The sequence below is a fragment of the Mytilus californianus genome, unplaced genomic scaffold, assembly GCF_021869535.1.
Source record: "Mytilus californianus isolate M0D057914Y unplaced genomic scaffold, xbMytCali1.0.p SCAF_1, whole genome shotgun sequence".
In the NCBI taxonomy this organism is placed as follows: domain Eukaryota; kingdom Metazoa; phylum Mollusca; class Bivalvia; order Mytilida; family Mytilidae; genus Mytilus; species Mytilus californianus.
The window spans coordinates 105,147,077-105,163,835 of record NW_026262581.1 but is presented as its reverse complement, the minus strand read 5'-3'; the positions used below and the strand labels follow the sequence as shown (position 1 = coordinate 105,163,835).

The 16,759-nt window shown below is 30.6% G+C and overlaps 1 protein-coding gene across 2 annotated transcripts in view; it reads left to right on the top strand.

Moving 5' to 3' along the window:
- LOC127728604 (uncharacterized) overlaps positions 1 to 16,759 on the top strand; it is a 35,668-nt gene that overhangs the window by 14,674 nt on the left and 4,235 nt on the right. The window contains exons 12-28 of one of the 2 annotated variants that reach the window (XM_052236159.1): positions 133 to 229; positions 3,764 to 3,890; positions 4,174 to 4,381; positions 4,922 to 4,979; positions 6,113 to 6,244; positions 8,127 to 8,260; positions 8,648 to 8,783; positions 9,731 to 9,879; positions 10,392 to 10,542; positions 12,165 to 12,299; positions 12,936 to 13,115; positions 13,585 to 13,692; positions 13,913 to 14,041; positions 14,922 to 15,089; positions 15,315 to 15,410; positions 15,713 to 15,820; positions 16,176 to 16,273. In XM_052236159.1, the coding sequence (XP_052092119.1) occupies positions 133 to 229; positions 3,764 to 3,890; positions 4,174 to 4,381; positions 4,922 to 4,979; positions 6,113 to 6,244; positions 8,127 to 8,260; positions 8,648 to 8,783; positions 9,731 to 9,879; positions 10,392 to 10,542; positions 12,165 to 12,299; positions 12,936 to 13,115; positions 13,585 to 13,692; positions 13,913 to 14,041; positions 14,922 to 15,089; positions 15,315 to 15,410; positions 15,713 to 15,820; positions 16,176 to 16,273 (2,214 nt within the window). Of the gene's footprint in view, positions 1 to 132; positions 230 to 3,763; positions 3,891 to 4,173; positions 4,382 to 4,921; positions 4,980 to 6,109; positions 6,245 to 8,126; positions 8,261 to 8,647; positions 8,784 to 9,730; positions 9,880 to 10,391; positions 10,543 to 12,164; positions 12,300 to 12,935; positions 13,116 to 13,584; positions 13,693 to 13,912; positions 14,042 to 14,921; positions 15,090 to 15,314; positions 15,411 to 15,712; positions 15,821 to 16,175; positions 16,274 to 16,759 lie in introns of both variants that reach the window. The other variant, XM_052236154.1, reaches the window with a different exon arrangement.

The following is a 16,759-nucleotide window of genomic DNA, read 5'->3' as shown; positions in this document are numbered from 1 at the left end:
AGATTTTTTCTTTTAAAGAACATGGAAATTTGATAGTGCATGTTGGGCATGGTGTCCTATTGACACTCATTCTTGTTTGTTTTTTAAACTTCCATGTTTAATTAATTTTTTTCTGATTCTTTTCTTTTGTAGAAATGTACTTGTTACAGACTTTTACTACGAAGAAAAACAAGCATTAGACCTGTTAGCTGAACACAATCTTTGTGAAGCACTATTGGAGCTAGCTATGGTAATATCTAAGTGATGTAAGAGGGGGCAGGAGGGGTTCTGATCCCGAAATCCTGAACTTAATTTGCCCAAATCCAGAATTCCCGATCTTAAAACATTGAAATCCCAGATCCCAACAAAAGAATAATCCTGAAATGATAAACATGGCCTCTAACCTCAAATAAACAGGTCAATCATACTTTTTCCATGGGATAACATGTCTATTGAATATCTATTGCTATAAAACTAAGTTAGCAAGGCATGGTGACCCTCTTGGAGAAACTGGATGACCTTTGTAGCATGTGTGTAATGAAAGAAGTTTGTATTTTGTAACTGTAAGCCTTAACCGACAGTTTAAAACTGTACTTATAAATTCCCCCAGTTTTTGTTTGGTGCTATGCAGATTCTGATTTTTGATTGTTTGGTTTTGTTGTGGTTAAACGCTGTCTTTCGTCAGTAAAACTGAAATCCTTGTCAATTCAGAATGGAGTTGAACACTATGCGCTTTTAAAAAGGCCATCATATTCTAACTTACAATCCCCGTGCTAACAGTCTAATATAGTCAGTGATGATTATTAGTTATCATTACGAGTTATGACGAATTACCATGACCACTCTGTATTTTGTTGTTCGGAGCTAAAACAACAACTATGTCCCCTCCTTTGGTTTATTGTTTATAAAGCTATTTATATGAGCTGTTGACTTCAGTTTAAAATTATTGTGTACGAGCATGCCTCAATAGATCTCAATAGGATAATCTAGAAACACAGATCGATCCAGTTTATTGCCACCCATGCAGCTTGTATCTTTTTTTGTTGGACTGATACATGTTGTCCTCAGGGTATCATTTTTTTTTCGATAAATTCTGGAATTAGTCAAGATAAGAATCAAATAAGGTTCCGACTCTCTTAATCAAAATGGAATTTACTCGTTTAATATTTTGTTTGTTAGTTTTATTGCTACATAGTTTGTATGCCCACCTATGTTAGTAGACAGGCATTATATTTTCTGGTCTGTGCGTCCGACCATCTGTCCCGGATCAGGTTAAAGTTTTTGGTCAAGGTAGTTTATGATAATGTAGAAGTCGCATCAGCTTGAAACATCATACACATGTTCCTTATGATATTATTTTTCTAACTTGTATGCTAAATTAAGGTTTTGACCCCAATTGCATGGTTCACTGAACTAAGAAATGTGATATTGTAAAAAAAGTACATTCTCATTTTGTTCAAGGTGGTTTATGATGAAGATGAAGTCACATCAACTTGAAACTAAGTACAAAGCTCATTATGATATGATCTTCCTAAATTGTATATCAAATTAGGGTTTTGACCCAAATTTCATTGTTCGCTTAACAAGGAAAATAATAGTGCGAGTGGGACATCTGTGTACTGTGGACACATTTTCCTTGTTTATGATTTATTTGGCTTTCCAAAATTATGATTAATAGTGTTCCTGTTGAAAATTAATCCAGCAGGGCGCATTACATGCACTCCATGAATAAGAATGAATACGATGCACATGACCTTGACCGGAATCCAAGTATGTAAAGATGTTTGTGCTGTCCTTAAACCTAAAAAATTGACTAAGATCCTAAGTTCCAAGAATGCCCCTAGCACAAATTTGAGCGGAAAATGTATTTTCAGAGTTTTATATTTGAACGAAAGTGAAATTTGAAGGTAGTAATTTAGATCAAGTTTACTTGTTGATCAAATAGTCATTGATGATTATAGCACAGCATGGGACATTGTTTTACTGCCTTTTGTCCATTCATAGATACAGTACATTTTACTCTTCACAGTTAACATATCTAATTTCTACTATAGATGACTTTCACATTCTTGTATTTTCACATACATTTCCAATTCACCATGCACAGTAAGTGCCAATTGTTCAAAGACCTCATTTACACTGATTGACCCCAGGTCAACAGGTGTAACTCATTCATAAAAAGGAACTTGAAATTGGTCTTTTGTCAAGATTAAGATTTTGAACCATTTTTTTGTCTCGCCTTTGACGAAAGTCGCAGTATGCGAAACATATGTATTACTATCCGGTGGCAGTGGCATGAAATTGTTGTATACAGCTTTATATTTCAGAAGGTAGAAGACATGGATACTTCATATTTTGTATGCAGATACCTTATGTTACGAAGTTTCCGTCAATCATATGCCCATTGTTCTTGACCTCATTTGTATGGTTTAGCGACTGCTTGAAAAAAAAATTGAGTTTTTTTGTCATGTGAATTTCTCACTTATTATGAGTAATAGGATAACTATATTTGGTATATGGGTTCCTTGCAATGTCTACATGTCCCTCAGACAGAGTTCACCTGACCTCGACCTCATTTCATAGATCAGTGATCAAGTTTAAAGTTACATGATTATGGTCTGTTTCTCAAATACTATAAGCAGTAGGTCAACTATCTTTGGTGTATGGAATGATTGTAATGGGTACATGTCAGTCTGGAAGGTTTCATCCAACCTTGACCTCATTTTCATGGTTCATTGGTCAATGTTAAGTTTTTGTGTTTTGGTCTGTTTTTCAAGTACTTTAAGCAATAGGTCAATTACATTTGGTGTATGGAATGATTATAAGGTGTACATGTCTGTCTTGCAGGTATCATCTGACCTTGACCTCATTTTCATGGTTCAATGGTCAATGTTAAGTTTTTGTGTTTTGGTCTGTTTTTGAAATACTAATAGCAATAGGTCAGCTATATTTGGTGGATGGAATGATTGTAAGGTGCACATGTCTGTCTGGCAGGTATTATCTGACCTTGACCTCATATTTATGGTTCATTTCAATGTTAAGTTTTTGTGTTTTGGTCTGTTTTTCAATTAGCATATGAATAGGTCAACTGTATTTAGTGTATAAAAAAATTGTAAGGTGTATATGTCTGTCTGACAATTTATCTGACCTTAACTTCATTGTCATAGATTTTTAAAAATGTTAAGTTACTGTAACGGTTTTAGTAAAACCTTTATCTTTGAGACTTTCAACATGAAATCAATGATCAGTAAAGCAGGCGAGACATTTCAGCGCTCTTGTTTTACAAAATAACAGGTTGTTGAACATCCTCATTTTTCACCCAGTATCTTATATTTACAGATATTACAATAGATGTACATGGTTAATAATGTGACATCTTTCAGTAGATCTTTACTTCCAACTTTTTAGTATAACAACCCTGTATCAAGGGTGTTTCTGAAATATGCAACCATTATATTGAAGAGTTATAACCACAGTTTGAATAAAATGACTTTATACATTTTCATTAGCATGACAGTGATGAGTTATAATGTGTTAGACACCAACTTTCTGTTTACAGATACTTTAATATTTCAATATGTTGAATGAAAACAAAATTTTTTTGTCACTTTACTCAGTAACTACTGTAGGTACAGAATGACTTCATATTTGGTCACCAGCTTGACAGTGATAGTTGTAATGCCTATCAGATCTATCAGATTCCTACTTCCTGTTTTATAATACTTTGAATTACAAATGGGGTTATGCTTTGCTCACAAGGTGTGAAATTTCTGCTTTTTTTTAGGCCAGAGGTTTGGTGTTAGAAGCATTAGAGATTTTAGTACAGAAAGGTCATATTGTTCTAGAACCATGTCTTATTAGTAAGCTAATAGAAAAAGGCTTTGCACATCACCTGATAAGGGCTAGTAATGGTAAGTCTAATAACAACAAGTGATTCAAAGTAAATATCAGTGATTTTAATTTTAAGGCAAAAATGTCCCAGAAATAATTAAAAACATTTAAAAATGATTGCTTATTTTAATTGAAAAGTTTTGTAATGGAATGGATAGATAGTTAACTTCTATATTTCAATTAAAGTAAACAAGCATAGTATATTTGCAAAGGTAATTAAGAACTTGAGTGCCATGTACTCCTGTCACAGCTCTTCATAAAATTAAAACAGGCATGACTATATTTAAAGTTGTATTATTTAAGGTGTACTGCTAGATGGACTAACACCAAACAGCTTAGTAGTGTTATTCTGTGAGAAGCCAATTCTAGCCTTCCATAACTACACAAAACTGGTACCCTACATTGAAGATATAGAAACACCAGTGCTGGAGAAGTTGTGTGAAATATTTGATCCATCACAATCATACTTTGGATCACATTTAGGTAGACAATTGTTGCATTCAAGGAAAAGGTAAATAAGTATAGATATTTTTAAATCCAGAAATGTCCATGTTGTATGATCTTATCCTTTTATATGAATATTTACATCTTTCCCTCCAAAAATACACTAAGTTGTTTACAAAATATTTAGGTATGCAAAGGTCATTAAGGACAATTACATCATTTCGTACACTTACATCACTAAGTACATAACCATTCAATACACTAAGTATATATTTAATAAAATGTAGTAAAATATAAATTACCTGTCGGATGTGTTTTAAATTAGCCAATTAGTATATGTGACTATCAAGTTCCTGTGATATTGGCCTGTCCCATTTTTCATTCTAAAACCAGAAACAGCCATAACATTTTCCATTTTTAACATTTAATGTAGTGATGATACATGTAGTAAAACAGTGTTATTATGAGTATTACAATTAAGTTTTTGCTACTTAATATTTTGAGAATTTGGATATTTTTCTTTTAAGTAGAATCAAGATATTATATTGGAATTACATTTTCTGTCAGTTTAATCTGTTCTGATTTGATTTTAAATCCTTTGTTTTAGAAGAGGAAGTGTTAGTTCAATGACATCAATATCCAGTGAAGGGGATACCTATACTGAGGTAATTCTGTGAAACAACATTTTGTAGTTTGTAGCATAAACACTTAGATGTTTTGGCTCTTTGAATTTGTGTTTCCAACTTTATGTGCATTTTTAGGAAATCACTAGAACTGGCTTAAAGGACTGCAAAATATATTGTTATTACCCTGCATGTATCTTTCATCATCATCTACTAGTATCTTCTACAAAAGACTAAATTGGAATAGACTTTGCATGCATGACATGTGAAAGTTATTTTATAAAGATTCATAATTGTTTTCCAATGTAGGGTAAATTAGGCAGCTAGAAACAATTTTTATTCTGATAGTTTCATGTGTTTGATACCTAAGAGAGAAAATATAACTCAACCTTTGTAAAAAAAAAATGAAATTTGATACCTGCTGAATATTCAAAATTTCTCCAACCAAGTAAAGTGATACCAAAGAAAAATAAATGAATCCAAAATAGATGTCAATTTGTCAATTTAATGGAAGTGGAAAGCATGCTTCTTATCATTTTGAATCAAGCTTATTGGGAATAATGCATGGAAAGGCATTTGCAGATAGAGAGAGGAGGGGGGTGTTTGATTGGAAAATATATAACTTTTTAGCATAAAATCATCCAAAAAATGTTTTCCCTCTCTCCACTCAGTGGTATATGTTACTTTTAGGGAATTTGGCCCCCCTTTTCAGGATTCGCCCCTGAAAGGTCTATATGAAATGGAAAAGAATGTGTATCAATTCACTGCATGCACATGAAAACAATCACAATCATAGGTACAGTGCTTTCATTGCTGTTCTTCATCTAGAAATATCAATTTTTATTTTCATGATGTGAAATAATAAAGAACAATAAATTGTGATGCTCTGTCTATGTATCATAACTTTGAATAAACAGAATACTTTTGAAAGAATATTTTATTTATTAGACAACCCTTTTATAAGCTCACACATAAAAACAGATAGGTACCATATTGTCATTCATAACTGATTTTTATGACCTGTGCAGATAAAACTAATGTAAACATTAATTATAGGTACTGTTATGAACTATTATCAATTTTAGGAAATGATAATTTCTTACTCTATTTAACAGGTTTAATTATCAATAAATTTTAGACACTAGTGATAAAAAATGTACCTTTTTTTTAAGCAGATGGAAACATTTCCCGACATTTCTGAGTTGATAGGATTTTTCTTCACATTGGTTTTACATCTGAATAAAAGATTAGATTCACCAACAGCTGAAGATCTTATAATGATGAAACCCAAGGCCGTTGTTAAAAAGGTAATGACAGTTTTTTTTAACGTCTCAAAAGTTGAGGTAGATGACACATCAGTATTTAACAGCAATTGTGACACTGAAAACAATTTGCAAATGTGTTTTAATTTATCCCCACTTTCATTTAAGTCAAACATTTTTTTTCTGGATGACATTTATGATGTGACCTTGTAAATCAGGTATTGTTATCTAACCAAGACCCCATTTTAATTTGCAAGTAATGAGATTTAATTATCAGGATGATATCTGTTTTTCAGTAAGTATTCTTGATAGGTCAACACTATGGGGTATGTAGATTTGTTGTGAGTAATTTTTATGGCAAATATCATTCTTTATAGGATATATGAACAAACTGAACAAATTATTCCTTAAAAGATCCTTTGTATTTTAATTTACATAGGCTATTTCCAATATGATATGAGTACTTCATGTGCATATACAAGTGTAAAATACTATAATATTATGCCTCCCCCCAAAAAAAACTCTGACAGGTCAACAGAAAAGAAATTATCATTAAATATTTCCTTATTTTAAATTCATTCACTGGTGTCATATCATAGTAGATACCAGTGTCAAAACTTAATCACTATAGAAATAGATAGTGATTTAAAACCTAATTGAACAGATTTTAAACAAGAACATAAAGAGCAGCATAGAAAGACCATCTGGTCAATGCACAAAATTAATTCACATCAGTTGACCAATTACCTGGTTGCTATCTCTGGAGCCTGAACCAAATGCTAAGAAGATACAGTGCAAATAAAGGCATCTGCTTTACACTAATCAGAAGTCAGTAAGGGACCCAGGAGATGTTGTATCACTTTCGTAATGTTTTAAGGAAGTTTCTTAATGTTACAATGAAAGAAAGGCAAATATTACACAATGCTTTTCAAATGAAAATAAAACATGGGGTTGTACAGCAGTCATATGAATGTTTGAGAAATGTCTGTAATATGGAAGATCTGTTTTACGGACATGGTACTATACATCTGTAAAACAGACGTGATATGGATGTTTTGATATGTCCTTAGCTTTTTTGCCTGTGTGTAACTGGTTCTTGTATTAGGGTTTAAACTGAAAAAACAAAGGTTTGGGAGAAAGAATCACAGTTTGATATTTTCTTTGCATATCAATAAAGCAATAAATATATTAACAAACAAAGCAAAATCAAAATGTAAACCTGTGGTACCCCTAACACAAAGTACATGATAACTATGAGTTCCATTTCTAATGATTAATGTAGCAAATATGGAAAAGCTATCCACTAGGGAGTGGAAGGTGGGAATAAAATATTTGAACAGCATAGAAAGACCATCTGGTTCAATGCACAAAGTTAATCTATATAGAGAAGTTCAATACAGAAAGATTGATTAAATGTTGTTTGCGTACCTTCCAGTGACAAACAATGCATGTATATTTCATACAACAGCACTTAAAAAGAAAATTCTTTGCACATATTAGTCAAACTTTAATTAAGGGAATGTATATTAATAAAAAAACAAGACAATAATTTTACATTAACAATAAAAATAAAGATCCACTGAACATACAGTTAACACCTTCTAAATTTTGTGTTGGTAGAGTCTCATTAAATGGATACAGATGGTATGCAGGGTTTTCAAATAAAAATGATTAAATACAGACGAAACCTGTCGACCAATAATTTTTTTTTTTTACCTTTGAGTCTATTACACAAATAAAGTTGAGAACAATAGCTGTTTATGGTAAATACCATATTTCCACATACACAAGCTTGCTGTGAAATAGCTCTTTTTTTGTTAAATTCCTAGAAATGGAACCATAAGACAATGTATAACATATATACCTTCATTCTAGGTTTTAAATAGTGTATTGCATTTTAAAAAGAAGCTGGTTTTTTTTTCTTCAGGCAAGAAAGTCAGATATAAAATTAAGAAAAAGAAAATTGAAATACCAGATGAAACTAGTAAGTTGTGGAGCTCAACATGTTGGAGTTGTTAGAAATGGCGATTTGTATACCTGGGGACGAGCTTCACATGGTCGGTAAGTCTTATAGATATATACCTAGCTATGAAGCTTGTAACAGTGTATTCCTTCCGCCAGTATATTTTTTCAAGAGGACAAGTTACACTAGTGTATAATTTCCAATAGAATTATTCACTAACTTTTTCCATGTGCTTATTGTAAATTATCCTTTGTTGAGTTGTGTATCCAAATTTATTTTCCAACCCTTAATAACACAACATTTATTTTCCAGAATTAAAAAAAAAATATTGCGATATTTTCAAAAGAACTTGCACTTCACTTTTGCTCCATGAATTATATTATCAAAAAGTAGATTGATGCATAGTGTAAATACAACAGTTTTAGAGAATGTGAAATATGTTAGTCAAAGACTTTGACAGTTTATACATATGTAATATCTTTCAGTTTAGGACAGGGAGATCTGGTACCAGATAATCCTACACTGGTTCCCTGCCGAGTTGACACACTACATCAGCTACAGATAAAGGTGATATCAGTTTCATGTGGTGGAGATCACACAGTAGCCTTAACTCATCAAGGAGTGAGTAATATAATTTGTAAATATTTGTTTGTTTCTGTACAGGTGATGGGGGTATCGAATTTTAGTTTTATGTGTAAAAGTGAAATAACAAAAATACTGAACTCCAAGGAAAAATCAAAATGGAAAGCCCCTTCTCAAATGGCAAAATTAAAAGCTCAAACACATCAAAGGAATGGAAAACAACTGTCATATTTCTGACTTGGTACAGGCATTTCCTTATGTAGAAAATGGTGGATTAAACCTGGTTTTATAGCTAGCTAAACCTCTCACTTGTATGACAGTCGCATAAAATTCCATTATATTGACAACAATGTGTGAACAAAACAAACAGACATAATAGGTAAAAATGTCAAAAATAGGGGTACAGCAGTCAACATTGTGTTATAATCTTAATCACTATAAAAACAAACAAATATGTCAACAAAGAAAAACAAAATGGCATATAGACAAAGCACATAAGCAAAAATAAAAGACGAGAATACAATCAATCTATTATAGTTCTAATGTTATATGTTAGTCTTATTTCATTGGTGAATGCCATTGCAACCAAAAATTGTATGCATGAATAAACCTGTTTCATGACACCACAAGCCTAAGATTAATTCCTACACAGGCAAAATAGGTTTTTAATTTTTATGAAATACTTCATCTGGGAATATTATTCAGTGCATTTTATTGGAATAAAAAGAAATATAGATTATTTTACTGAGTTTATTGAACCCAAGTATCAATTTATGCTAGCTGTTTACTTTTACCCTTTTGTTAGGTTATATGATCTGACAGTTTGTGACAGAATTAAAGTAACTTAAAACATTTGTCAGATTTATTTATAAAAACAAAACTAAAAAATCATGTAAATGGTACCACCCTCAAGTGTATTCAAATGAAAGAAGCTGTTGATTCTAAATGCATTAATTTTTTTATGTGTTATGTTGTTTTATTTTCAGGTGTATTCATGGGGTTCATCCTTGTATGGTCAAGTGGGAGTAGGAACTAGACATATGTACAGTCGTGCTATGTTAGTTAATTTTGGCCATCATATTATCAGTGTAGTATGTGGACTGTTTCATACTCTTGCTCTGACTAATGACAATCAGTAAGTTTTTCTCAAATATAATATTCCTTATAATGATTACAGGTGTAATCATTGTTTCATAAATTAAATTTGATCTTAATCATCAACAAAACTTTTATAAAAAATTTTGGTCGCATTTTTCTGAGGAACTACAAATCAGAGCTTCCCGAAATTTGTCTATAAAGGTTTATATGAGAATGCGCCACTGTTTTATCTGAATAGGTCTTTAGCTAAGTATATGAAATTTTGATGACAGTTTTATATTTTTTCTCAGCTTTGATTTTTTTCTCAGCTATGATATGTGTCTTTTACTTATCATATTTTAACAATATTTTAGGCAAGAAATATTCTTTAACAATATTTTAGGCAAGAAATATTCTTTAACAATATTTTAGGCAAGAGATATTCTCTAATTATATAATTCTTAATATAGCAATCTTTTAAACAGTAAATAAGTAGTGCATGTTAATTTGATTATTGATATCATATTAATGAATAGGTAGATTTTGTGCTGATTTTTATATTGCTTACAGAGTGTATAGTTGGGGTTGGGGAGTACATGGACAACTGGGTCACGGAGACCCAGAAGATCAGTTGACACCAAAAAGAATAGAAACTTTGTCAGATAAACAAATCACAGCAGTATCTGGTGGATATTGTCATACATTAGCATTATCAAGTCAGGTAAGTTATATTGTCATACATTAGCATTACATTAGCATTATCAAGTCAGGTGAGTTATATTGTCATACATTAGCATTATCAAGTCAGGTGAGTTATATTGTCATACATTAGCATTATCAAGTCAGGTGAGTTATATTGTCATACATTAGCATTATCAAGTCAGGTGAGTTATATTGTCATACATTAGCATTATCAAGTCAGGTAAGTTATATTGTCATACATTAGCATTATCAAGTCAAGTAAGTTTTATAAGCATGTATCTAATTTCCATCAGTGTAATAGCATCAAATATCAGCTTCATGCAGTTGAGACCTTCAAGGTGATTTATTGCGAACCAAATGAAAGTCTTCCATAGAGTCGTCTGCTCTTGACCAGGGTATGTAAACTTTTGTCTATTCTCTTGTACTATTGAATAAATACAATAGCTATTGTTCTCTGTGTAGTTTTTTCACTGGGACCTTTAAATTTCTTCTAGGAGAAATCTATCACTCATTGATTAATTTACCTGACCAAAAAATTATCTTCTTTTTGGGGGGAAATAGTTGTATAAACTCGCATAAACTGCATGCAATATTGTATTTAATCAGTATCAATAATATGTTTTCAATCTGTTCAATATAAACACTGATTTAATTATAAAAAGTTTATTTCTGACAAAATTTTTAATATTGTTCCAATGAATTTGCATGTTTTTGTTGTTGTTCAGTTATAGAATACATTTATCAAGACCTTAATTTAAACACAATAATTTTCAAGTTTTTATTTGTCAAACACACAAAAAAAAGCAAATTTTAATAGGGAAAATAAAAAAAATTTGTTCAGAAATCAACTTTTAATTTTTGAATCAGTGTTTATATTGAAACTATTAAAAATGAATTATTGATATTGAATAAATACAACACCACATACAGTTTTTTTGAGTCCTTATTTAGTATTTGTACATGTATTTTCATTTTTGACAGTTCAATTTTTTGTTCAGGTAAATTAATCAGTGAGTGATAGATTTCTCTTGGAAGAAATTTAAAGGTCCCATCAAATAAACTACACAGAGAACAATAGCTATTGTATTTATTAGATGGGACAAAAGAACTTACAAAAGTTTAAATCGACAGGTAACTTGCAGGTGAATCTGTGGAAAAGTATCATTGGGTTCGCAATAATAATTCCAAAGATAATGAAAGAACTTTATGTTTGATACAAGTAAAATATACTTTTAACACACTAAAATCAAACTCATTTGCATTTTTTGCCTAGAGATTACACATTAAAAATGAATATCAAATATTAACATTGATTTATAAAAACATTGTTAGAATGATGAATGTAGTTGAAAATATATGCACTTGATAAAATTTGATATTTAGGAATTTTGAATAATTTTTAAATGTTTAAAATTCAGAACTAATATGATTTTGTAATACTTTATCTGCCAAGTAAGGCTTTTACCTTCTCCTTTGTTTATCTTCCCATTCATGTGCAGTTTCTTTTTGAAAATGTATTTCTTGAAAGATAAGTGTTCCTAAACAGAATTATGTTATCAGTCAAATGAAATACTGTAGAAAATATTAAATAAAGAAATAATATTATGGTACTTGTAATTTTTTGCACTTTTATTTTCTCAGGGTGAAATATGGGTATTTGGTTGTGGTTATTTTGGTCAGTTGGGCATAGGTCATACCACCAAACAGTCTTTACCAGTAAAGATGGAGAGAATACCACATAAAGTTAAAATGATAGCTACTAAGTATTTCCATAATGTAAGTATTTTTGTTTTGTTTAAGTTTGATAACTTAGATTATCCGAGATAACTTTCTTTGAAAACAACTTTTTAACATGATTAGGATGTTGGCTAGGAAGTAATCTATATATTCTGAAGGCAATGTATACCTAATTTGGCTGTATTTCAAATTTTTTATGAAATTTTGTTTGCACTTATAACTTGCTTAACTGCATCAAGATAAAAAAAATTATATACATGTATATGTAGCATTTATTACTGCAAGGATGCAATTAATTAGAAAAATTGTGAAACAGATCTACAAATGTATAGAATGTAAATAAAAAGCTGCAAAAAAAATGTTTTCAAATTTAAATTACAAAATTCTGTCCACAAAATTTTGTTTAAGAATTATATGTGATTGCTATGAACTGTTCTGTTTTAATGATATAAAGTTTATATGGGGTCACAGGATTCATTTTTCAGTAGAAATCAATAACTCATGATATGTAGAATGATAATGTGTAAAAAGGAGCATTTTCTTCTCAACTTATAATAGAAATATTCAAGGAAGAATTTAAAATTCATTCTTTGATCAATAACAGTCATGTAACTGTATAGGGTTTGAAGAAAGAGACAAGTACATTAATTAATTAGATATACTTTTTATGTACAGGTAGCTGTAACTATACATAATGTTGTTTATAATTGGGGATGTCATCCATATAACCTCAGATTGAATGCTCATGCTGTACGTAGAGCTAGGCAAGCGGGTACAGCAGTCAGTGATCCAGTGGAGAGATTCCTTGTTCCAGAGATAGTCGACACTAGTTTTGTTCATGGTCGTATTGTAAAGGTAGGATTTTTTTAGTTCATGTTTTCAAACAGTTTTTAAATAGTTTCCAAATCATTCTTACAATTAAAAATTAGAAAGCAAGAGTTGTGTAACACAAGGAAAGCTTATCAACAAAAATGGACTTAAAAAGGAAAAATCAAAACCATCTTATGTCATTGCTATAACATAATCCTTTTTTATATTTGTCATATTTTCTTGTTTACTCTGTTTCCTATAAAGTTTTATTAGTGTTGTATGTATAGAAACATTTTTTTTTTTAATTTCTTAATGAGTCATTGCTTTGTTTAACACTTTCAAAGTTCTCTCAATAAAGTTCTAGAACTTGCCTCATAAATATATACTTAAAGCTGTAGTTACATAAATGATTAAAAAAAAACAATACATGAAAACAGAGATGACATTGACAGAAAATACTAAACTTGAGACCTGTATGATCTAAATAAAGTTTTGTTGACTGGTTGAATTTTAGGCCTCCTGTGGAAAATCTCACACTTGTTTAGTAACGTTAGATGGTGATGTCTACACATGGGGACGTAATATGGATGGACAGATTGGTAATAACTCAAGACAAGATGTTGTAAGTTCATTATTAAATTTCATTTTATGGAAAGTTTGTGGTTGAAATTCTTTGTTTTACACTTTTTTAAACTGTAGTGGCAAATATTAAAGTTAATGGATTTATTTATTTATATCTTTTAGAAAAAAAATACAAAAATAGGTAATAATTCAAAACTAACCTTTTACACAATAACAACAGTACATGCATATTTTCCAAATGCACATATTTTTGTTTGTAGAAAACTCCATCCATGGTAACAAGTATAAATGACAAACAGATTATTCACATATCTTCAGGAGGTGAATTTAATGTAGCCATGGATTCAGAATATTCTTTGTGGGTTTGGGGCAAAAATGAATTTGGACAGGTAAATATTTGTAAAAGTTCTGTTCACTACCATATTGTTCAAGAATATTTTGATACAAGTTTATAGGCTGTAAACATTCATTTGAACACATGAAATACCAAAAAAAAAAAAAAAAATAACATAAGAGATGTATAAAAAGTTTTTTTTTTCAAATAACTTAAATACCTTCTGGAAGACACCTGCAAAATCATTGGGTTTGTGAATTTAATTATGTTTATTCTCTCAATTCACATTGTCAACTGATTAAGTACAAGAAGTTAGTCATGGTTGAAAGATGTAAGAAAACTATTTTCGTTAAGGTCAAAATTACCTTATTCTGTTTGTTATGGGCTCAGTTTTGCAAATTTTAGACCAAGTTTATTTCGATTCAAGACTGGTGGTGTGTTTTTGTTTGAAAGTCTTGTTTGGTTTTTAAACAAACCTTTAACATTATGGTGTGTTGTTGCTTGGATATACTGGTGGTTATGAGTCATAACTTTTCTAAACAAGTGTTAACATGGAAATTATAAGTATTGACATAAATCTGAAATCACTTTTTTTTTTTAAATTTTCCCCCCTGAAAATCCAAACTGAACATGAAAAGTGAAAATGACATGCTTAGTTCAGAACACCAAATCATACTGATTGATATTATCTGATAGTATGAAAAGCAACATGCGAAAAAGGTCTCCTAATTTAGTGTTGTTGATATTGAATACATCATGATTACAAACAAAAGGAAAATTTGACGATGTGAAATATTTACCTTTACCATGCTGTCTATTTCATAAATGCCAAAATAGATGGGTACCCCATAGAAAACTGTTATTTGTATTTCGTATCGTAACTATTGAAGCCATACACATATTTTATATTTTGGAATAATATATTTTTATGTTAGTTGGGTCTTGATCCAACAGATCCTGGTAGAAGATTAAGACCAAGTAGTAACATGAAGGAACAGTTGGTACCTACACGCTGTACAGCTTTGCCATCAGTTAAACCTTTACAATCGAGACATTTAATGCTATCAAGGTCAAGGTCATCCAGTAGTGATGATGAATTACTGGTAAGATTTTCATGTCAAGATATGAGTTCGTTAATTTGGAATACTGACAATAGAATTTTAGATATTATTTAGAACAAAATATTAAGAATTGAAGAAATGTTGCTTGTTTTGAATTAATTATTGCATCTAGTTCTAAGTCATTCATAAACATATGGAAGGGTGTGTAAAAAATTATAGTGAAATAGTGTGGCTGAAAATTAATACTTTTTTACATGATTTTTGTAGCTGAGTGATGATGATGACTTTGTACCACATATACCAGACTTACAGTCAGATGTTGGTGTCAAGTACAGTCGTTGTGTTGTTTTGACTATTTTGGAGGTAAGTTTAATATTTCTAATTATAAGTTACTATAAATGAAATTCAAACAGTAGCATGCATTGATGCACCATATCAATTTCTACATAACTTATGTTATTCAATTTGTTTTTATCCTGAATATGTATGAAATATTTGCCACTAGACATTAAGAAACCAACATTCAATCAATCAATTTAATTTGTTTTTTCACAAATAGAATTTGATGCAAAATTATATATACATATATCAAATAACTTTTTTCATTAAATAATTAAGTTCATGGTATTAAAGTTGCAATATCTCAGTAAATTATCTATTTTCAGCATTTACCAAGTGTGTGTAATTGTTTAAAGTTACTTAGAACATATGTTGATCACCAGGACTGGTTAAGTGCAGCATACATTTGTCTCCATCAGACCAACTATTCACAGGTATTGAAATTTACTACATTACATGACGTTCTAAAAAACTTTAAATTTGAAAAAAATGACCCTTATGATTTTTCCAGAAACAAATTTATGGGAGGGTCTGAACCCCATTTAATACAGTGGTGGTGGTGGTTGGGGGTATTTTATCAGTTTCAAAGATTTTCATGCATGACAAAAAACAATTGAACTTGATTTGATGGTACCCCTGAATAAGAATAGATTAAATTTTATTAGATAGAAGTTGCTATGGTAATTTTGCATTACAGGGTAAAAATTCATTTGATGACATTTCATTAATTGCAGTTGTTTTTCTGTTAAAAGTATCAGTATTAACAGTTGGTATATGTGTTTATTTTAGGCATTATCATTCCATCTGGCTGCTTTAACTCACTATAAATCATCATTAGACAGTAGATTTACAGAGGTATCCAAGACTGTTATTCAAAATTATATCAGGTATACAAATTGGTTTATGTCTTTTAAGTAATGCTATCTTCACTTCTAACTTTCTGAACAAGGATCGGCTCACATGGGTTGTTGTTACTTGGTGGAATTGTATGCAAGCAAAAAAGTTGATATTAACAGTTTATTAGTATGCCCTGCCTATGGTAATACAGGGTATTATGTTACCTGGTCTGTGAGTCATAAATCCATCAAGACATTTTAACGTGCTTTCTTGCTAGGTATTTTAATTCAAATGACCAAAAAAGGGGCCTTATTGTACCTTCTACAATGCAAATGAAAATAAGCTTGGAATATTCTTTTTGAACAGACTTAAGTTTATTATAAATTTCATTGTTACATCCTATCAAAATTTCATGGCTATCTCTTCTTCTAATAGAGTACATGTATAACATTACACTGTAGATTCTCCTTGGTCATACCCTAAATTTGAGAATTAGAATCAAGTTCTTGTAACAAATAATTGAGAATAAGTATATT